Raw genomic sequence first — 25,654 nt, 5'->3', positions numbered from 1 at the left:
TACTATTTTGCTATTTACCACCATGCTTCATTTCAAGTGGCAATGCTTTGTACGTTCACGCGCTCCCTAGAAATTAATGTTTAAGTCAGAGTTGACCCAACCACAAACAATGCAGCACCATTGAGGCAATTGCATGGCTAGCGTTTCCACAGACAACACGTACAAAGCAATGTAGCAACATTGGCGTGAGTGCGTGACAAACGTCCGTACACGAAATAGTCCTGTTATTCTGTTTTACAGTGTTTATCCGTTTATACTATTCAGAGAACAATATCATTTTGAAGGAAATAGGTTTTTTATGTCAATAGTAATCATATCTACATGGCCTTGAATCTGTTTAGGTCTGTTTGTTGCTACGTATAATGTTTTATTACTAAATATTGAAATTGTAGACCGCTGTTCAGATTCAGTGATTTGAAAATAGATGTAGGATGTTCAGTTGGGTGCACATTTACAATGACCTCATTGCTGCATTGCACCATGGAATATATATTTAAGAATGCGCGCCCCATACGCATCTTCTAAATCCGCCACTGCGTACTTACCCGGTCGTCGGGCCACCAAGGTCAAACAACCGAAAGGTGTTCGCAAGCTGTGCAAGAACTGATATTAATATATCTGTTCTGCACATCAAGACGTTTTGTAGATTACAAAAAATACTTTTTGAAATAAATTAATATTGAAGTGATTTGGAATAATGTCGTCTGCTCTCACTGCATGTTACAGTACTGCGCATGTGTGTGAACGCTGCTTCTCGCTGTCAGTCTTGTCTTCGTTGACGGGTTTCTGAAATGCAATACATTGCGGGACATGTTAATTTCGGTGGTATACATGTAGCTGTGTGGTATAATCGTTACAATGGCAACGGCGATGAAGTATTTGAAGATCAAACACTACATTTCAACTCGTGTAAATTCGACAATAGTTGAACAGTATGGCCATTTAACACATATACTCAATTAGTCCGGTGCCCACAATTTAATTAAAAAATATATATATATATTCTTACAAAAGAAAGACTAATAAACTAAATCTTCTAATTTGTACTTACTTTTTCATTTATCTGAAGATCTGCTTCACTTGGATCTTGTACAATTATTCCCTAGAATTTGAACACAGAAGAAAAAATAGTTCATGTCAAGAGAGAGCAGCAATCCGTGTCTGTTTGTCGTCGTTACCACCTCAACCCATCACATGAGTATGCATAATGACTTCAGATAAGTTACTATCCCCGTCAGAACAATAATCATGTTGCACATATGCATGTTCACATAATAAAAAAAAACATTTCTTGGACTTTCGCGAAAAGTCTTCCTGAATTTTAGAAAATCATATTGCGATTTTTTGTGGGTTTTTTTTGACACACAGTCAAATAAACACGACTTTGGTGAAACAACAGGGTATTTTTGGGCAGATATTGAGTACATAGTGCGCCCTCGCCGATGGGTTTCTCCTGACGCTCGCAACTAACTAATGTCGCCAAATCACGTATTTATCAACTTCTTGGGTTTGGACATTCGTCCTCGCTCACAGCTTGTTGGAAAAATGACGAATGATCTTCTACCTGTTGTCTATACTCCCCTTCCCGTCTGTCGATGAGTTGTATTATATCTGGCATGCCGTACTTAGAGGCATATATCCTGGCTGTTTCCTTCGTTGTCTCAATTTTGCCATTCGCTGATTGGTGTCTTTGCTGCATGAGATATTATAAGTCATGAAATATATAAAGAATGAATAAAACAATTCTGTTGTAGTGAGTACAGTGTGATTTTTATATTGAGGCAATTATATGTTGGTTTATCTTGACAACTTATAAGAATGATAAAGACAACCTCATCAGGGCTAGCATTGATTATCAAGAACCCAACGTAATAGGGTTACTTTATATAAGTGTGCTTGACAGCGCCCTCTCATGTTGAAAATACTCTGCGTCGTGTCCTTGTGTACTAATGGGTGCCAATCTCCCAGGCAGAGTTCTATTTCTACGAATATATTTACTTTCGGTGATCTAACCGCAAAGAATTCTGTGAAGGAGAATGGAACGACCTCTCCCATCGCACGAGACTTCAGTTCAGTTCATTTCACGTCGCGTGATTTGAATTGGAACTCCGGGCAGGTTTAAACACCACCTACACTTATCCACCGTTGGGAGTATACTTACAACTAGCACATATGCAACATCGATTCCTTGACTGATCAACAATTCGCTCACTTCCCAGTGCCCATGTCGTATTGCTCGCATTAATAGCGATTCACCCGTGTCTGTCTATAATTAGTATAAAAACAAAACAAATAAAAACATACATTTACTAGTATCCTCTACTGTAGAAAAGAAATTAAAATCGAAGTCCCACGTATGAAGGTGTGTTTAATCTTACTCAGTCTCAGAGCTATTGTCTTAGCATATGCGAGCGAAAGGGGAAATATTTTACACCCCGTTCATTCCATATTGTTTTGGAAGTTTTATTTGGGGCAGAGTTTTCAAATGTTCACAGAAGTTGTGAAACCGAAAATGGTCAGTGTTCACTGAACATCTCCCTGCCAATGAGTCAGTAACTGTGAGCACAGTTGGACCAGACGTACATTCTGGCAAAACTCTGAGTGGAGTGTGTTCACGACCTAGTTATGTCGGCTGGGAAAACAACTATATTCCTACCACGGTATTTATGTCTGCTCCTTGTTCAAGTAAACTCTTCGTTAGTTTGGTATCGCCATCAACGACGGCCATCGGTATATTCTATAGAGAATATAAGTATAAATTTAATATAATAACAACGCAAGAAATTACATGTTTTTATGGTATGTGTTTTAACCAATGGCACAATCATCCCACATTGTATAATTTCTAAAAAAACAACACTAGGTGGCGTTGTTTATGGTCTCACCTTATTTGCTAATGACGTTCTTTCTATCAATTCGTATAGGTCATCCCATCCTTTTTCTTCCGTTAAATCTAAAGCAGACCTGTACTGTGTTCTGTCGTCACCTCCCTTTCAGACGAAAATACAGTTTAAATTTATCAATAGTATAGATGGTGGGGGGGGGGGGGTACGCGACAATTCACAATCCCATTCAATGACTGTCACCAACAGAGAAAAATTGTGATGAGCATTGTTGTCCATTATGATGAGAATTTCACAATAGATAGCACGTCATTAAAAAACAAAATGGGTATTTCTCATTTTGTTTATCTTCCTAAAATTTTTTTTTTTCTGATTTACAATTAAGTACTTCTTCCTAACATCAATTGTATTTAGATTGTAATGAGATTACGCGTGACTGTGATGACATTGTGCGTGACTGTGATGATATTGTGCGTGACTGTGATGATATTGCGCGTGACTGTGATGAGATTATGCGTGGCTGTAATGACATTGTGCGAGACTGTGATGACATTATGCGTGACTGTGATGACATTACGCGTGAATATGATGACATTATGCGTGACTGTGATGATATTGCACGTGATTGTGATGAGATTATGCGTGGCTGTAATGACATTACGCGTGACTGTGATGACATTATGCGTGACTGTGATGACATTACGCGTGACTATGATGACATTATGCGTGACTGTGATGACATTACGCGTCATTATGATGATATTGCGCGTGACTGTGATTACATTATGCGTGGCTGTAATGACATTGTGGGTGATTGTGACGATATTGCGCGTGACTGTGATGAGATTATGCGTAACTGTGATGACATTGCGCGTGACTGTGATGACATTGCGCGTGACTGTGATGATATTGTGCGCGACTGTGATGACAGTGACGTAATTGATTAACCTACATACCTGGCTTCTATAGTTTAGATTTATTCCTCTCGCGACCAGTAACCTAGCAACGTCTTTTTGGTCATACACAATTGCCAGAAGCAATAAATTGTTACCATTCTGTGAAAATATATTTGTTACATTATTGCTGACGTCATTGTGGCAGGTTTTCAGCACATTATACAATTCACTGAACTACAAGTATTCGAAGCTCTAATGGTGAGCAATTTTATGTCCGGTGACATGGCAGAAAGAATAATGTAATGTATCATTGACCTTTGTTCAGTGACCTTTGTTCACCCAAAATTGATACCGCCCTCTATAGCGGGGAGTGTAATATTGATCCAGAGTTAGCGGGACCAGCGCAATACAAACGTGACCTTGATAATAGGATTGTGTTCAAATAATAGAAGCTGACATTTTCGGACTAACATTATGTAATTGAAACACAAAATATAAGTATTAGAGGGATTACAAAAGAGGCTATAGTTAATATGGGCAGATGATTTGCTGGAGCTGTTGGTAAATTTATGTAATTGATTTTGCTGTGACAATGTATACATGTAATGTATGAACAATTATGTGAATATGGTGTTGTGTGTTATAGGAAGTAGGTGATGTCTTACGTCTTTTGGTTATGTCATTTGAATCAAGAGGGTTAAAGTGCTTGATCGGAAAGAATGATTATATTTGTTCTTTGGCAGTGAATGGCTTATTTGTACTTGACTGTGACCCACCCACCACTCGATTGTAATTTGGCCAGCTGCTATTAGACATCACTCAGCATGACTAGTTGGAAGACAACCATGTAAAAATAGTGTGAATAAAATAAACGTCTGTAATGAACAAGGAAAAAATATTTTTTTTATTTTTTATCTTAACCATCAATATACAACAAGTTTACAAAAAAATTCGAGTAAGAATAAAGTAAAAAGTTGAACCAATAGGAGATACAGGTGATGGTTGAATTATCTCGCCTGGAAGAAAATAAAAAAACAAGTGGTAAGGATTATATATTGTAATGAATGATTTGAGTAAGGTGTTGAGTAGAGGAATGTTCAATAGGAAGAACATTGTTGAAATGCTTTGGAAATGATTGGACTTTCCATAAATTAAATCTTGAGGCACATTGTAAATAACTAGTGAGAGGATGCTGAAAGCACTACCGTGCATTCAAGCATCCTCTCAATGAAAACACAGGTTATGCACATTATAATGAGGTGAATTAGTGTAGAGTGTCATGATTAAATCTGGTATGATGTGCATGGAACGACTCATGGTGCAAAAGCAGATAAGTGTCGACGGAAGACCCAAATGATAGGTATCACCACCGACCAATTTGGTAGTAGTCATATTGCCGAAAATACTATATCTTGTTGTTTTCAATAAGTATATGTGTAGCAGCAATAAACTGTACAAAACCAGTAGTTGACTGTTTACAAGACTGTATTGTAGACCCATATCATGCGAAGTTACAGGGTGTTGTACAAATATACCCCCTTACTTTTAGGCTATTGTATGTTCATGCAACTGTCCATTCAGAATGAATAAGAAATAAAGCTGGTGCAAAAAGACTATATGGAATGTAATTGTACTTCATAGAGTTATCAATGATGATATCAATTCCATCAGACTGATAGAACCGGTAAAAGTAATGAATTTATCACATGGCAATGGTAATGTGTCAACTGACATATAACCAGAGTGAATTGACCATGTGCAAAAACAGCATTGTTGGGTTGCATAAGACAGCCCACACACATGCTATAAGGAGTAAACTTCTTGTATCACCAATGACAGGGCTGTAAATGAGTCAACATCAAACCAGAAACATAGAATGTAAATGCATGGACCTGTTTGTACAGAATCCCAGTTCATCCCTCATTATTTATGTGGATCGTGTTAAAAAGATCTCAAACCATTATGAGGCCAATGAAAAACAAATTTGGTGTTTCCAGTATTAGGGTAAAAACTATTGGGTAGTTAGGCAGGGATTTTATTATTTTAGATTTATTTTTTCCCCAACATGTTCAGTCTATATCAAATACAATCATTTTAAACAATTTTTTTTATACATGATGATATTACTATCAAATTCTGTTTATTTTAGAAAAAAGATAACTCATTTCCATAGTAATAAAATTAATAACAAATGACAACACATGTCATTGTTTAAGGTTGAGATGAATGGCATGAACTGTTGATCGGTGGCACCATTTCAAAAATGGCAGCTGGCAACAGAAAAACCTTCACTGATGTACATGTGTGTGTAGTGAGCACAAGGAATTGGCCCCTATCAGTTTCTGCCTAATAAATGACAGTTATGTACATTCCTGCTGTGGCCATTTACCTACAATAGCAACATCACAAGCATGATAAAAGCCCCCTGATGTACACATTGCAGCCTTTGCTGTTTCTTGCATGTGACAAAAATCCGCCTAAATCACAAGAAACTTGTAGTGAACCAAACAATGATCATGAAAAAGTAAGAATGAATACAGCCAGCCATGCCAATGTGGTGAATCAAATGCAATTTCTTGCATGACTTTCTGCTCAATATTATAGTGTGTGGTAGCCTATGCCGAATAATCAATGGTGTGGTCACAAATGATCATGAAGATTAATCATGATCACATACTTCATATACATTATAACATTACATTAATGGGCAAAGACTATAAATCATATCCATGCCCCTAGACATGGCTACATCCGAGGTTATCATTTTGCCAATGCCATTCTTGCATGTCGTTATTGCTGGTTGCATTAATGTACAAGTATTTACACATATCGGCCTTAATTGGTTTTAGATGCTATTTTATTGAGATGCATCGCGACAACTGTGGCCGTGAAGAACCGGTAGGTTAGGTAATTGTTACTAGTCGCACCGTGCACACACATCATACGAGTTCACAGGCCATAGGCCTAGTAAATCGCTGTCATCATTTATATACGATGCAATATTTATTTTTGGTCATTAGTTTCTCTGATTCATGACATCATGTGCCAATAAATCCTGAAAATTGCCTTTGCTAAGCGATGAGTCGTTTAGTACAAAACACTGAATGATCATAGCATGGTGTGCAGAGTTTTAGAGGTAAAGCAATATATTACATTGTAAATATATTAAAATTTGTGGAAAAGGGCAAAGGCTCTTACCTTAGTACAATGTCGGTACGGCGTCCTAGGCAGGCTGGCAAAATAATCACGTCATCGAAAGATGCGTGTACGTGTACTGTAGACAATTTCCATGACGCTGCATTGCATGCGTAGAGTCAACGTCACGATTTCTGCGTATCAATTTTTCTCCGCCTTTTTCAACAAATAATTCACTTTTTTCTCATGGGAAAACGTCGTCAATCATATTTTATTAGCCTGAACTTTGTTTTGACAGCGCAAATTATACCCTAATAAACGTCTTTGGATGATTTCTGGCACCCAAAATTGATTCTCGACTCAGTCCTAATTACGCGTTTAGGAATGACCTGGTGATCCAAAATTGACCTCGAATGAAAATACTGCCGCCTACGGCGGGTCCCGGGATTATTGCGTCTAGACCTTGAACCAAACTGCCTGACTCCTGCAAACCGCGGGTGACGGTTAGACGTGGCGTATTTTGTGTAAGAAGTTTGTTATTTTCCACGATCAGGTTCATTACAACCTTCTGTTCCCTGTTGCTCTCCGAAAAAAGAACGCCGTAACCGAAAAAGGGTTACATGAACGATATTACCTCCGTGACGTCGATGTCGGCTCCTTTATTGATGAGATCCTCCGTCTCAGCTACATCTCCACTTTTAACGGATAATATAATTGTCTAAAATTAAAAATTGAAATAAACGATTAGGTTAATTCATCATCGGAATTCACTGTATTGCTCCACTTGTTTTTTCCCTTCCCCAGTTTTGATTAATCAATCTTCGAATATACTATTCTTATAAGGCACGCCCTCTGGCGACAGAGAGCTTCTGTGACGAACATCATTATTGTATTGGCATGTGGTCGCCAGTCAGTGAAACACTGAATTTAGAGATTTGTTATATTTTAATTGATTCTACAGCCAAGCAGATTATGAACGACATTGCTTATACAACCTATCTACATTATTTTAAGTGGGCCATCGCTAGAGGGCGTAACCTGTTTTGGAAAGGTTCGTAAGTGAATGTACATTTCATATAACACCAAATACCAATATAGTGTAACGAAATAAAATTATTTGTAAACATCGCTATATGCTATATGATAGGCGTCAACCTATGGTGGCTTACACAGATACACCTTAACAATACGTCACGCCCTCCAGTGATGAAATGTACTGACACGTCATTGTAAATGAACGAAACAAAGATGGCGTCGGGAAACAGCATTATTTCACGTGGATACAACATGTTTACGTTGCAACAGCACTTATAGTTAAATTCTCCTACTAAATACTACTAAATAAATTGGTTAGAATTCGTTGACCACGTCGACCACGTGATTCTCATTATTTTCTTATTGGGTGCAATGCCGTATACTTACTCGACTTAGGTTTTCTTGGTTTGCTGTGGTTGCTTTCCGTGACCTCAAAACGCTAAAACTACTAGAATGAAGAACAGAATGTTGAATTAAAAGTGAGTGACTGTCAGATTAAAGTCACTGAGAAATAAGTGATCGCGGTTATTCATTTCAAGTCACAGATATCGAAGGTAACATCGCTAGAAACGGTTCATAGAGTTGTGCGATGAAAAACTTGGAAGAACAGTTACTTTGTAAAGCGTGATAGATTATTGTATCGTCCAGTGGCACGCAATTGTGGCGAATATATGTTGATTCATTTGTTTGCTACACAGCGTACTTATCTGGCTGCAATACGCGATTATCCAGTCCATGGTTTTCGAAATTTAAACGTATGTCAAAACTCGGAAATGAGATCCTTATAATGAGCAATCGAACAAATTCTTCTTGAGCCAGTGTAAAAAAAATCTGACTGTATGTTTCGCATTTATTTGAAATTAAAATTACAACATTATTCGCAAACAAACACTATTTTAAAATGGAAGGGTCGTCACCTGCGCACGCGCGGGAATTTAGTCCCAAGCGATGAAAACAACACACGTTAAACGCTAAGTAGTACATGCGCTTAATTATGTGCAATTTTTGAAAAACACAGTCATCGTGTCGAGCCGTGTTAGAATTAAGTCCCTTGTGACGTATAACATAATATAGTTTATTTTTTTTCACGAGTTCGAACGCACGCTGGCGTGCCATGGCGATATGCAATAGAATTATAATTTAGTTGAAGTGTCAACGATCTCATTGACTAAATAAGATTGTTTCTGGATGACAAAAACAACATACTTGTTTAAAAACTAGTGTTTTGACGAACTTATTTAATTATGAAAAACAACTTGATTAAATTACAACACAACTTTTAAATCACCGAATTCGTGTTCCCTCTAACAAACACTGACTTAGTAGTGGCTCTCCGTGAATCCCGTGCGTAGCAACGAAAACAACACGGTAAAGAAAGATGTTCATTGATGTCGAGTTTCGAATTCACAAAGAGCTAAAGAAAACTCATGCTGGCACAGTCCCCGTTGCCGCTTGCTTATAGCGAGTGCGGTCTGCATTAGTTAATTCAAGGCAAGTTATACATAACAGCTAAACAATTTAACAAAACATATTTAGAATAAAAATACACTAAACTCTAGTTATTTGTGGCTAAGATTAAAGGGCGGTAGTCGGTATATAAACAAATATGGCGACTTTGACTGTTGTGCAGATCAACGAGTACAAAATGAGACGTTACCAAACTTTAATTTGGTATTTTTAGGTAATTGCAAGGTATCAAAGGAGTAACCGGCGGTAATAAGTGCAAGTCGCACCCAGGTCAAACCTCATACTAGTGATTCTATTAGAATAGCGCATTGGATTATGGGAAAATCAATGTTTATCAACACAAATATCGCACTTGCGCAGCACGACGACTGCCGCATTCAGAATTGTGTTCATTGAACCCTGCAGGATTTTTTTTCAAGGAATTGTCCTTGTGCATTTTTTTTCTACTATCCCCCTCTGAGTTTCTAGTGGTCAACCCTTAAAGTAGGATAATAAATGCAATTGCGTTATGTGTAATTCAAAAACAATATGTGTACATCTCCAACTATTCCTGCTTCCGTAGTGCTGGCCAACGTCTGAATCGCACGGTTTTGATAAAACTTCACCTGACTTATAAATTGCGCCCTCAAGCGACGAAGTACTTCAATCTGAAAGCTGTTAAAAACGTCAATATCGTTATGACATGTAGTCGTAAATCAATGAAGATTGTTTTTTTCTGTATTCTGAACCGACGAACGACTTTGACGACCAATTACAATTGTCGATTTAAACGACAATGTTCTTCGCCTTGACATCATGGAAGCGCTCCGCCAGTAGAAAGAATTCCCATGTGCTGCGAGTTTTGGAAACACATTAAAAATAATTCGAAAATACTTGTATTGAAAATACTTGACACATTAACTGCAAAGACTCCCATTGTGCGCTTCGCACATGGGAGTCAAAATGATACTCGATTTAAAATTATCTTTTAAATTTGTGCATTTTACAGAGGAAATTTGCAAATCAGATTATACCACAATTAATCTTTTTTGGAGTAAAACCAATTAATGTTCTAGTAATTACTAGTTCCTATAGAACTAACCTAACCCGTCACCATGGTGATATGATATGTTTACACCACATCACATTGATTTCACACACGATTTTTAATTCAATAAACTGGTAGCGATACGTAAAGTAAACAACGTGTGACCTTTGTTGAGTTGTTAACTCATAAACACATTGTGCTTTGAGGTCGTCTAAAAGTGGCACTACAATTTACACGAAATAGGCTATTAAACTGTTGAACGGAGACTAATGTCTTGTTGAAAGCCTGCTCGGAAATGGACGTGAACAACACAATAGTGGAAATGTGACAATGAACTCAATAGCACGCTAGTATCTACCTGTATATTGTTTAGGAATGGGGCATTATTTCAGATACGGGTGGTTAGGTTACATTTTGCAATATTATATATACATGACTGTAGATGAAGATGGTCTAGCCTACGAGACAGAATTGTTCACGCCACACGCCAGAGCTTGTTTTTTGCCAGTAGATTTTCCCTGTTCGACTCAAAAGCAGAAGAAGGCTAATCTTTTGCCGTAAAAAGGTCGTGGTTTGCGACGATGACCAGAAAGTAGGCATTTACCAGTACCACAGTAGTCGACCGAGATTTTTGTTTTGTTTGATCTTCATTTCATGCACAATAAAGAATAATTTTCGCATCAAATCAAGCCAGTTTTTCTTGTGGTCAAATGAATTGTATTTATTGGCAGACCAACACTATTTTGAAAACTTTATTTAAACTTTATATAATCGATAGGTACATCTTATTATGCTATGAAAATTTTAGAGCCCTATCATAAATGGAGTATATTTTGAAACAGTGGTCTAAATTAAAACCAACATTATTATGATGACTAAATTTGCATATATGCATGTATTTTAAATAATCAAATCACAGTCAAGGGTTATATAATTTTAGAATATCTTTATATATCTACCAATAATCTATAATTTACTGGACGTCAAATCATTGATCATTTAGGATTTTATGACCATTTAAAAAAATCAATATACATGTAACAATACCACTATACATCTACTGATATGCAAATTAGTGTATATCTTTGTTTTAATTCGGATATTAAAATGATCAATCAAATGGGTTCTACTCAGCAGGCACTCATCAGATTACGTCACTGTTTTTAGAGACTCTGGATGTGGTATATATGAACAATACCTGGTCAGTGTTTTTTGTTAAATTTAAGCATTTGTACGATTTCAGTATCTGAATGTGAATACGAACAAAAATGTAAAAATAGACACTTAATTAAGAAAAAAAAGTTATGCAAAATCTCTGTTTTGTTTCATACGTCTTATGCACATGTTTAAACAAAACTGTGGTATCAATTTCTTCAGAATACTCGTTTTAATTTTCTATGCAGGATGTATTTACTTAGCGGTCACGTGACCAATCGAAGGTTGTATCTAACGTAACATTGATTAATGTGAATTACAACATTTCATGAAATATATGGGTTGATATGGTTTAAAACAATTCTTCTATGAAAATATTAGGTGTGAATTTTATTTCCTGAAAATATCTACTACACTCTTAAACACTTCTCCAGAGTTCAATGTCTCTAGCGATATGAACGCCACTTAAATCATGTCTAACAATTTCTATTTATTTAAAATGGTGTTGTTTCTACAGGGGGATGTCATTCTCATTAAATATTTTTAGCATTTAACCGTGCATTGTATATGAAACGTTTGTTCCCGAAATAATCAAGTCCTTTTTATGTTAAAGTGCTATAGTGGTTCGATATGGTTCCAGTAACGACGCATGAAACTTGATTTTCCGTTACACTCCAAACTTTCGCGTGGTATTTCGCATCATTTGCCGCGAGGGGGTAAGTTTTTAGGACGATGTGATTAATATATACTTCCAGTGATCACATGGAAGATAACACAGTATATAACGAATAATTCGAATAACAATATAATACATGGCAAACATTGTTATGAAACTACTCCGAGTAAGTTCGACAACTTGACGAGCAATATTTAAAAAAAAAAAACGTTGCATGTTATCATAAATCACATATTTCAACGGAGCTCTACAGGTGCACATACCGATAGTTTGATCGAGACCAGGCTGCTTTCAACGGTGCCTAACTACCCGATTGTAAGAAGAGGAATATGAACTCTATCTGTAAATAAACCATTGTAAGGCATACGCAACTACAGTCGTTGTCTTCGTAAGATGTGTTATTTACGAATATAGATGGACACGATCAACTCTAGGCCTATGTAAATAGACAATGTCCAGCCTAGGAGAATGTAGACGATTGTAGTCAATTCTAGAAGAATGTAGATGAACATGACCCATTATAGGCAAATGTAGACGGATTTGGTTCATCCTAGGCGAATACTGCATGCCCCCCACCTCGGCGAATGTAGCTGGACGTGATCCGAATGTTGCATGGTTCATTCAAGACGAATGGATATTGCACATCCTATGCGAATGAAGCATGGTCTACCTTCAGCAAACGTAGTTAAACAATGTCCAGTCTGGGCGAATGAAGCATGGTCCATCCTAGGTCAATCATGTAGATGGATGTAGTTCAGCCTAGACGAATGTAACATGGCCCACTATAGGTCAATCATGTAGATGGGTGTAGTCCAGTCTAGGCGCATGTAGCAGGGTCCACTCTAGGTCAATATGGATGCATACGGACATAGTACACCCTATAAGAACGTAGCATAACCTACCCTGAGACTGTAGATGGACATTATACACTCTATGTGACTGTCTATAGAGTGCAGGTGGTTGCACTTAGGTAGTATATAGGTGTGAAGAGGTAAGCCTGCTTTGTGCATAATAATTTTCATAATTTTCACATGGGATACCGACATTGCTCGCTATATGTCGGACTTGACCTTCATAATACTGCCGATAATGCAGCTGCGATCATACCTTACTGCTAATCTTACCAAAACAATATTTCAGTTAAACGCTGCATGATTGTTCAATACTAAGTTGATAGAATAAATGGTTGCTATAACAACACGCAATTTCAAATTATGTCTGCTCCCCGACGATATTATTTTCCCGTGATCATAGTGCCGTGATATAGTGCATTAGTGGTTAGCATCACGTGATTCGTTTTTAGCCAATCAATTTGAATAGGTCATTAGAATGGCCTCGGTTATGCCTACATCTCCTCGTCCACAACTGCACTAAGTGTTTGGTAATTGAAACCCTCCTTCACAAAAATCCAATCTAAAAACAATTTTACGTTTCATTTTCGAGTCTAATATACGAGCTCTGTAATGTGATTACTGACTGAGCAAATGTAACAGTATTAAACAATTAACCTCTGACCTCAGAACACAAAGTCAGTTGATATTCGCAAAAAAACTGCAGAGAGACCAGATTATAATCTATCCGAGAAATTACTTTTTTTTTTGCGTTGTTCTCGCAATAATGCGGTATTAAGAATCGTCGCTTACTCTATGTAACTCTAATGTTAACGCATGCGCCAGAGGGCAATAGCGTGTCATTGTTTACAAACTAGCGTCTACTCATGAGCCTTTGCGTTTTTAGCGTGCGTTGTTATTGTCGCGTGGGACTCAATTCTCGCGCGTGCGCAGGTGACGACTCCACCGCTTTAAATAAATAAGAAATAATGTGTTAAATCGGCAATTTAGCCTGAAATATAGGCGCCTTCTCCGGACGAACGGCACCAGAACGTGCAAAATCTGCGTTGGGTTTGGAGCACCGCGGAGGGCGCAACTCACGCGACCTTGTCAGGCAAATCGGCAATCTAGATAACGTTAAATTGTTTTGTTAAATATTGTGTATTGATAAACACAGCGGAGAATGACCTATCGTGAAAGACAAACTATTACGGCGGAGAAATAGCAGTATTGATTAAAGGAAATAATGAAAATCTGAGTACGCGTGTGTCACTTGATTTACGGGATCCCGTTTGCAACTCACGCAGCGCGATGACACTTGGAGGAAGATCATCAATCCCTAACACACATGGATATACGCTCTGCACCTTCAGACGTGATACGCTATCGGGATATCCCTGCAAGACTGTTCAAGCTATAAGACATGTTTTGCTACAACACGAAAGCTCCGTTCCAAGCTGAGAACGACAGCCAGTGTACTTGTTACTGCCATTGGTTGTTAATAAATCTATTTGCCGTTGGCTTTCCAGAAATAGGCCACGTGCTGTTGGCTTCTCATAAATGGGTCATTATTATCTCAATTTTAACAGTTGAGGTTTCATAATTGAGTTTCCTAAGTGGTGGTGGGGATTGCATATTTGATAACGTCTGATTCGACTCGCGTTTATGTCAATAACTCGCACTCTTTACAGCATCTTAAAATATGAAGTTATCTGACTGAGGAATTTGTTTCAAGTCATCTATCGTAGTTAAAAAGTCACAATATTGTTGTTATTAATTTCCGTGTATCTGCGATAGAAATAACCGTTTTCGAAAACATGAAAAATATACGTATGTGTTGTTACAATAGAAGGCATTATTCAAGCAGTTTTCCCGATGTGTTGACTTCGAACACAGTGCTTTGGTTTATTCACAGCGTCGTCCTACATCACGGGTGGGCGTTGTCGACTGGAAAAGAACATTTTACATTTTGAACATTTCCCTTCATTTTAACATATCTTTCATTCAACGGTTTAAAATGGGGACGCTCTCCTTAGCAACCATTTGTGGGAATGGTCTAAGTTATATTTCTAGAATTACACTGTTTATTTTACAACATTACTTATAGCCGCTTTTCAGAGATAATCATTTTCCATGTTTGAGAATTTGAAAACATACACTTTCAACATCGCCGGAACTGCATGTCCACCAAACACAGACACACAAAAATTTACGTAATTAGATGGTCTGTATTTGTTTTGTTTTGTTTCATGTACGCGTGTTCGAAACAAGAGATGTATGAATTATGGCGAAATAATAAACTGCCCCAGTCAATGCATTAGTTGTGGCTGATACCTAGTCAAACAATCAAGATCTGAATGGTCGGGCAATGCTTATTCACAGTGGCACACCAGTACGCATTGTCAAATACTAGTAGCTGTCTCGCACATGGGATTCAAATAAAATCGACGCGACTCGTGTATCTCCCCTAGAGTGTATCTGTACAAATATGATTGTTCTTCAATGCACAAATAACCGCTGTACAGCTGTCAACGACTCTTTGCAGTCTTCCACCGCATAAAACTATTGTGTTCTCTCCCCAAAGGTCGGGTGCGTTTTGCATACTCTCTTAACGACAGAACATCGTTTGAGGACGAGATTTATTGAACATAATAACTTCCATTCATCAGTGGAACCATTACATGGACATTTCACGATCGCCGGGACTCTCACATGAATCATAACCCATACTACATCATACATTCAACCAAATGGAAATCAATAAAACTCATAAAATGATATGCATTACATAAGGTGGTATGTCCACGTCGACAATGCGATATTTTCCACCTTCTCAATGTTGGCGCAGAAGTGGGAATTTTGCGAGTTACATGCAATAGGAATAACTTTTACTATTTATCACGTCTTGAAGAACAATTGGAGTAGGGGTTGCCGTAGTAGAAAGCAAACTACAGCAGATATAGCAGCATTTGTCAAAACTTTCACACACTCGAATGAACACTGTGCGACCCAGTGATGCTGATTCATAGCAGTGTGTGTACGTCTTACGAATGCGCAATTTTTACTCAGATTTGTTCAGATTTAAAAATTCAACACGCCTGGAGTCGTGAATGTGATGAGACGTACTCGGAGGAGGTTTTAAACACATGGAATATTATTTAATTTGTCAAAATTCTAAAAAGGCAAGAAAGAAGACAGACGGTCGAAATATATGTTTTCAAACTGTCTTTGCCACCAGACCGCTCCGTCCACCCGATTTCATCTTGTGCTCGTTTGTAGAATTGAGTAATAATTTATTCATTTTGTAATAACTTTGCGTTGATAAAAGACAATAAACGCACAAAATGTCGCGTTATGTTATACGTTTAGGTCACACGTCTTTACAATACATGTACGCTAGTTTCATTAATAAACATATACCCAAAATAGTTGTATTCTCTACAGTAAATACATTATCTATATATATATATATTTATACAGGTTGTGGGTATTTCATTCAAACTGAATGTCTTGCATTTAAACTCGCACATCAATAACATTGTATAACTCTTACCACAAAACAAATTAATCGAAACTAATCATATAATTTGCAATGACAGAATCTCGATAGTCATGTTCCTTCCTTGACCTTTGCAAAACGTTAATCATTTTGTTTACGTGAGTGTTACAGCAATTTTAATTATAATCGTCGGTATATAAGCATAATATAACAAGTAAATATGTATTCATTGAATATTTTTATATCTGGTTTGTCTAATTCATCCACATATTAATATGTATGTATCTCGGGATATTAATTTGTAGAAATGAAACATGACGTAAATCCTCTGAACTATTTAAGTTTGAAGCCACATGTTAACTGGATACCCGAGGCGCAGTTAAAAATATTCTTAAAATATTGTTGTTCTTATTGGATTTCTATCCTTCATGTAAGACAACTTTATATGGCGCTGCTCCCGTAGTTGTGGCGGGCCCGTGTCCTGATTTAAATCGAGGGTCGGCATAGACGTGATTCAAGTCATGCATGCGTAGTACATGTTTACTTTGATTTGACGTACAGTATTATTGGTTACTTCTAAGACAACAACAATATTCAAAGTCATCTACATTGTCTCTTTAAAAATGGATAAAACACTAAGTCATGTATGACCACCATAATACAGTACAGCATTTTACACAAAAAAAAACATGTCGGAACAGCAAAAGTCTGCCTGCGTTTCAGCAACCGCACATCAAAGACTGTCAAACTGCGCAGAAAATAATTTTCACAATTTTGAAACCACGTACGTCTCTTGCATGACAGATCGCCGCGGGCTGACATAGAGTAGAGACATCTATAGCAACATACGTTGCACACTCATCTAAACAGATTCGTCGCATGTGACGTCATAATTGTAATGTAACGTATTATCTGGAAAGTGGTTCAAATTATAGTCCGAGAAGACGAAAAAAACGTATAATACATGGAATAGCCATCTAGTAAATGGATGGTGTGTCTTTATGTATCTATTAATACTCCCCGGTGAGAGCAATTGGTACCGCTTTATACAGGTTTATAGAAGGTTGTTAAATAACTAACGGTTCCTGTCGCCCCGTAATGAAGACAGATCATGTCTTTTTATCGTGACAAATAAGGTCGTAAGGTAACAACGAACTATGCTCGTATTAGCGAGCATAAATGCAGTTTTTTTTAATATGACATGTTTGTTTTTGTAATTAATTGCGCTGTTTTAAGATTAGAAATTGATGAAACGTCATTCTACGACATCAATTAGTTTCGTTGGATTGTTTCTGTTTGCGGGAATATATAGCTATACTGACTTGATGAATTGAAGGAGAATATTACACGTCATCTTAGATAAGTCATCCATTTTATCGTGTTTTTTTTTTAACGTATGTAATAATTACTGTTTAAAACGCAACAGTATTCGCGCTGTGCCGTGTTCGTTATGGGTTCCATGCAACGTGTGACAGAATTTGGATTAAAAATTGAACATTTTGACATCGTCCACATTCTCAGATGGCCATTCGCAAACGTCGCGTTTACTATTTCCATTTATTTTGTGAACTGTGTCCCAAACAACGACAGCACTGGCTTGTTTTCATACACATATAGAAACTTAATTGAAGTTAATAACGTTATTGCTTTATAAGTGTTGTAACCGCCAAAAATAATGGATTATAAGGAAATAGTTTTAATGAACTGTTTTCTGATACTCTATTAATTGACTAACCTTCACTGAAAAAAAAAGTAATTGACCAATAATATACAGTAATTACTGAGTCGATCAATCCGTTTTAATATACAGGGCCCGTGTTGCAGCGATTTATCTACGCATTATAAAATATACATTATGCAAAATGTCTGGAATCATAGATGTTTTGGATTCGGGGTTAACTATTTCGAACCGTCTTTTTAGGGCGGTTGTGAGTATATGGCGCGATGTATTGCGCGCGCATCTGCTTGAAGACGCAATGTGGACCGGGACATGTGTTTCTGTTTTTTTAGTGATATACATTATATATAATTTATCTCGAATTGAAAACGCTGTTCTTGCTGCACATATCCCAATCTGACTAAAATAAAATCTTACTTTGGACATTTTCTTTTGCATTTTTTAAATATGTTTTTAATTTTTTTTTTCATACACTGTCTTTTACTTTGATTTAATTTAAATTTATTAATTATTTGCAGGCAGTTTTTAAAGACGTTTTGGTAATCGAGAATGTGGTGATAGTTAAATTATTACAAAATGAGATGACCGTAATAATAAACCAATTACAAAAATAATATTATATCTATTATATTAAAATTATATCTATACAATTCTCATCAATTTTTTTTCAGAATGCACACATCCGAGTATTCGTTCATTGAAACAATGAAAGTATCTAATACGTATGTCCAATGCTTGTTTTACAAATAACAAGCGTTAAGTGCAATAACAACAATAGTGGAGTTGGAAAGCCATATTTTAAAAACAAAATATACCATAGAGTTTAGATATATCATTATTGAATTTGAAAAAGATTGGCACGAGTCAGATCTATTTAATCTTATCATATCAGTAGCTGCTTTTGCAATATACATGGCACGAATAATTAAACAAAGGAATATTCAAAGATACTTTGTGGACAAGTTATATCATATTAACTATAAAACACAGAATGAAGTTTACTAACAACGTAAAAATAGAGTGCACACATGAGTGTGGTTATTTTGGAGTATTTGTGTTCTAAATATTATTTTAAAATGTATATGTATATATCCCTTGCATTGTGTATATTATAAAATCAATTGTATTATATTCATATTTTATTGTGCGGCATCAGACTGTTTTCCCGGTGCTATTATTTCAGTTGCTGGGACGGTGTCTGGCTCGGGGTGTCGCAGACTACAAACGTGAGGGACGACGTCTTAGGGAGAGAGGTGAAATAAAAGCGCCCATGTTTGTAGTCAGACATATCCTCGCGCCAGGCATTACCTTGCTGCCGCGGTAGTGGTACCGACTAAACAACGAGTCATATAGTATTAAAAAAAAATAAAAAAAAATAAAAAAAAATAATGTAATGATGTAGTTATACCAAATAACTCGCATAACGCGAGATCTCAATATTTGTTGCTGTATTTTGTATGCTACTCCTTTATTTGACTAATGAAGACATGCATTGCCACATAGAAGGCAAATGTTTGTTATTTGCTTTATGTTCAGAAAAGAAATATATGTAATTTATGTATTATATTGATTGTAATATATTATGTTATCCGATATACAACAATGAACATAAAATGTAGCACCAAATTCGATGTTGTATTCATGACAATAAATAACGTAAAAGCGCTGTACATTTTTATTTTATTTTTAAGATATCGAATAATGTTGTATGTTAACTATAATCTGATTCGGACTACAACCTTGTGTGTCCAACAACCACACTTGAATATATATGATTTCGTTGAATAATAAAAATATAAATACTACCAAGTAACCCCTAAATTTATATTTCTACAGTTGCTCTCATCAAAATTAAACGGCCAAATTAAATCTTAACTGAAAACATATATTTGGGTTGATAAACAAGCAATTTGAGTCACAAATTTAAGAATTGAGTGCATCCCAATAAGCCAATTATTTTTTTTTATTGTGTATTTTTTTAAAGTTTTGGTGATCGCGAAAAATAATGAAAATAAAAAAAAAACAGCAAACAAAAACAAATAAATAAATACACGTCGTATAATACATCAGTTCTTGTTCAGATTAATATATGAATACGGGCATTCCAAAGATATCCACAGTTATTTTTGCTCAGTTAACGATGTATATTTCCGGTTTGACAATCTCTATTATAAATTTGACCTGATCAAAGTGTTCAGACCATATTTCTGCGACATATTTGTGAGCGTATTGCTCGAAGTCAGGAACGTGACTTGTAAAACAAGTGTCGTTAACAGTTTTATTGGCATAACATGTCTGGACACCCAGCACGGGGTCAGTTCGTGGTCTGGACACCCAGCACGGGGTCAGTTCGTGGTCTGGACACCCAGCACGGGGTCAGTTCGTGGTCTGGACACCCAGCACGGGGTCAGTTCGTGGTCTGGACACCCAGCACGGGGTCAGTTCGTGGTCTGGACACCCAGCACGGGGTCAGTTCGTGGTCTGGACACCCAGCACGGGGTCAGTTCGTGGTCTGGACACCCAGCACGGGGTCAGTTCGTGACAAAACTTAGATTGTTTCCCACTTCCATTGCAATAAATAAAATGTATGTGCATTGAATCACGGGAAAACACGAAGGACTCCCACTGATTGGTGATCTATTGCACCAATCAGCGGGCGTCCAAGAAAGTTTGCCTCGTCAATCATTGAAACTGATAGAAAGGTGTTATCGACGTGATTAGATTCAAATATCGAACAAAACACAGCCTTTCCTAATATTATATTCGCAAATGTTTTGAACGAATATGTAACTGATCAGAAACATACTTTAGGCGCGTGACCATGGTAACAGGTGGACCTTACTCGACGTCGACAAGTTGGGATGTGCCCAACTATATTGACTTTCCGTCAAATGTGTAAACACAAGGTAAACAAACACATTATCAATGTGACATTTCCCGCCTTCCATTGCGGACAGCCGCAGTCGTCACGCAGCGCGCCACGGTCGCCGGCATCGCCTTAAAGTCGTCGTCGCACAACGTGCGTTCGCATTTCATGTAAACGCATTTTACACGCGTTGTAAACATTGTATGGGACCCCGCTAACGAACACGGCGCGACGCGACGACTGTGGTAATTTAATTATATTCAAATTTCCGAGAATGTTTGACAGCGGCACACTGCAAGTATGGTGGGAAATAATCGTTTGTTGTCAGTGATCGAATAGCGAGGTAGACCTGAAACACACACCACCCGGAGAGAGTTAACTGGGAAGTGGAGCACTGACGTGAAACAAATTAACATGCAATAGGGAACAATGCAGGCTAACGAGAATAACGATGTTGGACACGTACAATAAAAACCGCACCGTGAAAGGTTGCTGTATACGTTTTATTCAATTATTTTAGGCAACGCTATCCATTAAATGTTCGTTCATATCCTTGATCTGGGATGCCAATCTAACTGTTGAGCTTGGCAAGTTTTGTCCGGAATACTCCACATGCATCTCAATAGCCGCTCTACATCCCTTCCTCTAGTCGAATATTTTCACGTTAATGATTACACACTGAATTATTATGTGTCGTATACAGAAAATGTTGTTTTTACATCACGCAAACGTATATTTTTTTCGATTAAATATCCCTCCGGAGATTAAAATGGCACAGTCGTGGGTTGTGTTCGATGTATGTCCCATGCGACGAATCCAACGCGTGTTTTTTTTTTTTTTTTTTTTTTTTTTTTTACACGCTGTCTGAAGACTATGACGATGACAACTGTGTTGTTGAAGTGCTTGAACAATATACCATTTACCAGGGCCATTTACCGTTCACTGCGAGATACCGCGTTATACGTGAAATCGAACGTCAAAGCAGGACAAACTAATAAATATTAGTTGTCTAAGGACAAATAAAAACCACGACGTTTCAGTGGCGCCAAAACATAATTGCAAGGGATTCGACAAATGCGAAAGAGTTTTTGGGAAATGTCCAAGCTTAAAGCGGGAGGGTGGTCACCAGCGCACGCGAGGGAATTTAGTTCCAAGCGACGATAGCAACGCACGCTAAAAACGCAAAGGCTCATGGGTATACGCAGTGACACGCTATGATCAAGTGACGCATGCGTAGGTGATGACTCCCCCGCTTTAATAGTATGTTACATGTATATACATTTGATGATGGTCAATTTTGGATGAAGTTATGGTGGTGGTGGTGGGGGGGGGGGGGGGTTAACTCAACGCCATATTTCGCTCTTAACAATCGGAATTGAGCTGTAAAAAATTAGTTTTTTTTTTGTGTGGCAGGCGTTTGGGTCGCGCCTTTAACGCAATACGCGAGATATCACACTGAAGTTAACGGAATATTGCCTACAGTACTGAAATAATATCTTACTGCCAAACAATGTCATCAGAATGCGTGTTTGTCTTTGTTACTCAAAAGTTAATAATGTTGCTTTCAGGCGACAATAGGTGTGCTTGCAAACGTATTTGCACTGTCCAATCAATTTTTTTACAGAGTAATTAAAATATGCTCTGTCGTCCGGGCGATGGTTTACGACATTGTGGCACTTTTCAGGTCGGTTTATTCTTTTGATTTGGTAAATTGAGAGAGATGTCGAAAAAAAAATCATTATTTCCACTAAGTCAAAGAATAGAATGTTTAAGCAAAAATCAATATTTGAAGTTAATTTTTATTTTGAGAAAAGTCTTTATATGATTACGCGCATGCGCTTTGCATTTTCAGTGCATACCGGTAACGCAGCACGCACTCGCTCGCGCGTTTTGCGTGTGTGTGTTTGAACAAAGCAGTGTTTCTCGATAGATTCCATGTTATCAAAATTTGTTTTTAAGTCTCCTAGGTAGATGCGTGTTCCATTGTTTGTCATCATTAACGGGTATTCGTACAAGACGCCTGAGTCATCCGTCACAGGTAGCACGTGAGAAAACATAGCCGTATGGATGTCTCATGTTAACATTGATTCTTTACGACACGAGAATTCACTTCCAAGCAAGAAATCCTATTTACTCTTGGTAACTCAACACGACAAGGCCGCGAAAGAGGCGACTTTCACGCAGCTGTACACAATATGCTAGAAACCTACTTAAAAAGACGAGCACCAAGTTAAAAAACAGAAGCCGTTTTCCTTGACCTTAACTCGCAGCAAATTCAATTGACTCTCTGTTACCACCTACTCCGTTCAAACCATAGACGGCGCTTAATTTAATATACTTAGGGGCTGTGCGCTTCACCAACTTTCAACCTGTTTACTAACATGACCCGTGCAAATAAAATACGTAATATTGAATGTTTTGGTGAGCAGAAAAAAAAACACAGTCGGATGAGGATAGCTTACCTTGTTGATTGTTGCATTGCTGGCGACCAGATTAGCCTGAGTATCTGTGTATCCGAATACAGTCTGTAAACAGAGCACGTTAGATGAGGTGAAAACGAGCGACAAAGGTGCGTTTTAACGAGACACAACACGACTATATGGTATTACTACGACACGATATGTTGTTGTGATTTATCACAGAGACGCGTATGGCGAGACTGGATATATAGGCGCAGTGACAAGGAACAGCTTGCATTTGTTCATGCTTTCCGGCTGCGCGCAATCATTTAAATGCCCTACAGGTATGGGTGAATATTCCCGGCGTCCTACCTAATCGTCACCACTGTTATATGCTTGTTAATGCACGGGGGTATTAATAACCCGCTTATTGCACGAAATTGACAGCAAATTACGCAAAGAATCAGCAGCAACAAGATTGGGAGTACTCACCACGTATCCATCACCACCGTATAGCGTTCTAATATCAGAATAATTGTAATCTACATACCGCCCACGCCCGTTGTAACTTTCACTCAGTGCAACAGGAAATAGACTGTGCCGCTATCAGTGCACAAGAAATTAATAATATGTGCCGGGCAAAGGACCTCAACTAGGTTGCCATGGCAGCCATTACGCGCTGGTAAATGACGAAAGTGTGTTTGGAATTGGCATGTCAACATCTAATGGCATTGAACTTAAAAAAAAATGATAACAACAAAACGAGGTAAATATTGCCCGTAGTTTCACGTGTGTTATCTAGAATAAAATTTGAAATGTGTTTTGTGGAAATGAGCCGCATCGCCGTGTTTGTCAATGTGACGTTATTAACGATGTAACACTATTGAGCATATGGCCGTGGAGATACAGTTAGGTAATATGCGCCTGTACAGTTACGAAATATTAAAAGTCCGTATGGACCATTGCTTTCGCATTTCTATAGTTTGTTTGTTTGAAAGTCGTATGCCGGCTTGTTGTTATGTGTGCTTGATTATATATCACAATACGAATGTGGTCTAGTAACGCGGCGGCCCAGCGCTATTCTCGTGCAATGCTTCTATTCTCGGTGCGCGTAATATCTCAATAACTCTGTCGCAAATAGTAGCCCTAAAGTGGGCGACTGTGAGCAACTATTGTTCACCTGGCTGCGATCTCGCGAAATAAGATTGTAAATTTTATAATCAAAAAAGTTGCAATAAAAAGGATATACGACATCCGGGGAACGACAAAGGACAAAAGCGGTGCTCCGAAACCCCCAGGTCTGATGCCGTTCGGCCGGCGAGGGCCTACTCACGCCTACATGCCAGGCTACACTTAGACCAACAACTGAAAAATGGATCATATTTAAAATGCCACTTTTCTATAAATCAACTCCTAGTGTGTGAATTCTTTAATTTTTGGCATGAAATGAACGTATATTGAAATTAGTATAAGTAGGTGTTTATTCTGTGACACTCCAGTTATATTGTGTTTTTGCTGAAACTAATTTGAAACTATCGTGACTATTGAACATGTCATCCTTTAACACTTTCCCCACGCACAAATTACACTATTATTCACCGCGAAATGCACGTCTCATGGATGGTTTTACGAACCTTTTATGTTGAGTTATTCTCACATACCAATTCTGAAACCTGATTTTCAAAGATCATTATCGTGTAGAGTAACAGTAAACGAAAAAAACACACACACATCAAAGACATAAAACGAAATATCAACGAGACATGGCCAATCCTGCAAGCAAAATAACACCCGTAACTAAATCTCCTAAGCAAATATTAACACGAAAATCGCACGATCGTATTCTTCTATGTACGATTTCTGAAAACATATATTGTCACTGTTACCGGCATCGCAAGAAATAGCTTAAGTTTTGCTAAAATCACTGATTTTGGTAAAAAGATCGGCTCGATCGTGAAAATAAACTTCAACAAAACTTCAACTACTAGTATGTGAGCACTCCAGGGGAACAGACCAACATACACTAATACGTCTAATACATGAACTCCGTAATGAATTACTTAGCAATATCTGTACATAAAAATGTCAAAATATGTATGTGATTTGTACTGTACTTTGAACAAAAAGGGGTCAATGAACTTCTGACGC

At 37.6% G+C, this 25,654-nt stretch overlaps 1 protein-coding gene across 2 annotated transcripts; it reads right to left on the bottom strand.

The window, feature by feature from the left end:
* Positions 1 to 602: 602 nt before the first annotated feature.
* On the bottom strand, positions 603 to 24,063 carry LOC102807008 (uncharacterized). Of its 2 annotated transcripts, none has more exons than XM_078014157.2 (11): positions 23,999 to 24,063; positions 23,570 to 23,632; positions 8,297 to 8,357; positions 7,509 to 7,592; positions 3,800 to 3,898; positions 2,886 to 2,990; positions 2,657 to 2,737; positions 2,162 to 2,266; positions 1,565 to 1,693; positions 1,052 to 1,102; positions 603 to 786 (listed from the first exon to the last, which is right to left on the bottom strand). In XM_078014157.2, exons 2-11 carry the CDS (start codon positions 23,584 to 23,586, stop codon positions 721 to 723), a joined length of 798 nt encoding a protein of 265 aa, XP_077870283.2. In that variant the 5' UTR covers positions 23,587 to 23,632; positions 23,999 to 24,063; the 3' UTR covers positions 603 to 720. The 2 variants fall into 2 exon arrangements, with proteins under 2 accessions (XP_077870283.2, XP_085351733.1); XM_085495607.1 differs by having other exon boundaries at positions 8,297 to 8,354.
* Positions 24,064 to 25,654: the final 1,591 nt, after the last annotated feature.

Source organism: Saccoglossus kowalevskii, chromosome 22, assembly GCF_978046115.1.
Source record: "Saccoglossus kowalevskii chromosome 22, keSacKowa6.1, whole genome shotgun sequence".
In the NCBI taxonomy this organism is placed as follows: domain Eukaryota; kingdom Metazoa; phylum Hemichordata; class Enteropneusta; family Harrimaniidae; genus Saccoglossus; species Saccoglossus kowalevskii.
Note: the sequence above shows the minus strand (reverse complement) of the source record. Positions and strands in the feature narration are given on the sequence as shown.

Excerpts from the sequence above, each read along its gene's own strand:
- LOC102807008 (XM_078014157.2), bottom strand. Across the intron at positions 3,899-7,508 it reads CCGACATCGACGTCACGGAG|AATGGTAACAATTTATTGCT; the intron begins GTAATATCGTTC and ends ATATTTTCACAG. Across the intron at positions 2,267-2,656 it reads GAGCAGACATAAATACCGTG|ACAGACACGGGTGAATCGCT; the intron begins GTAGGAATATAG and ends TACTAATTATAG.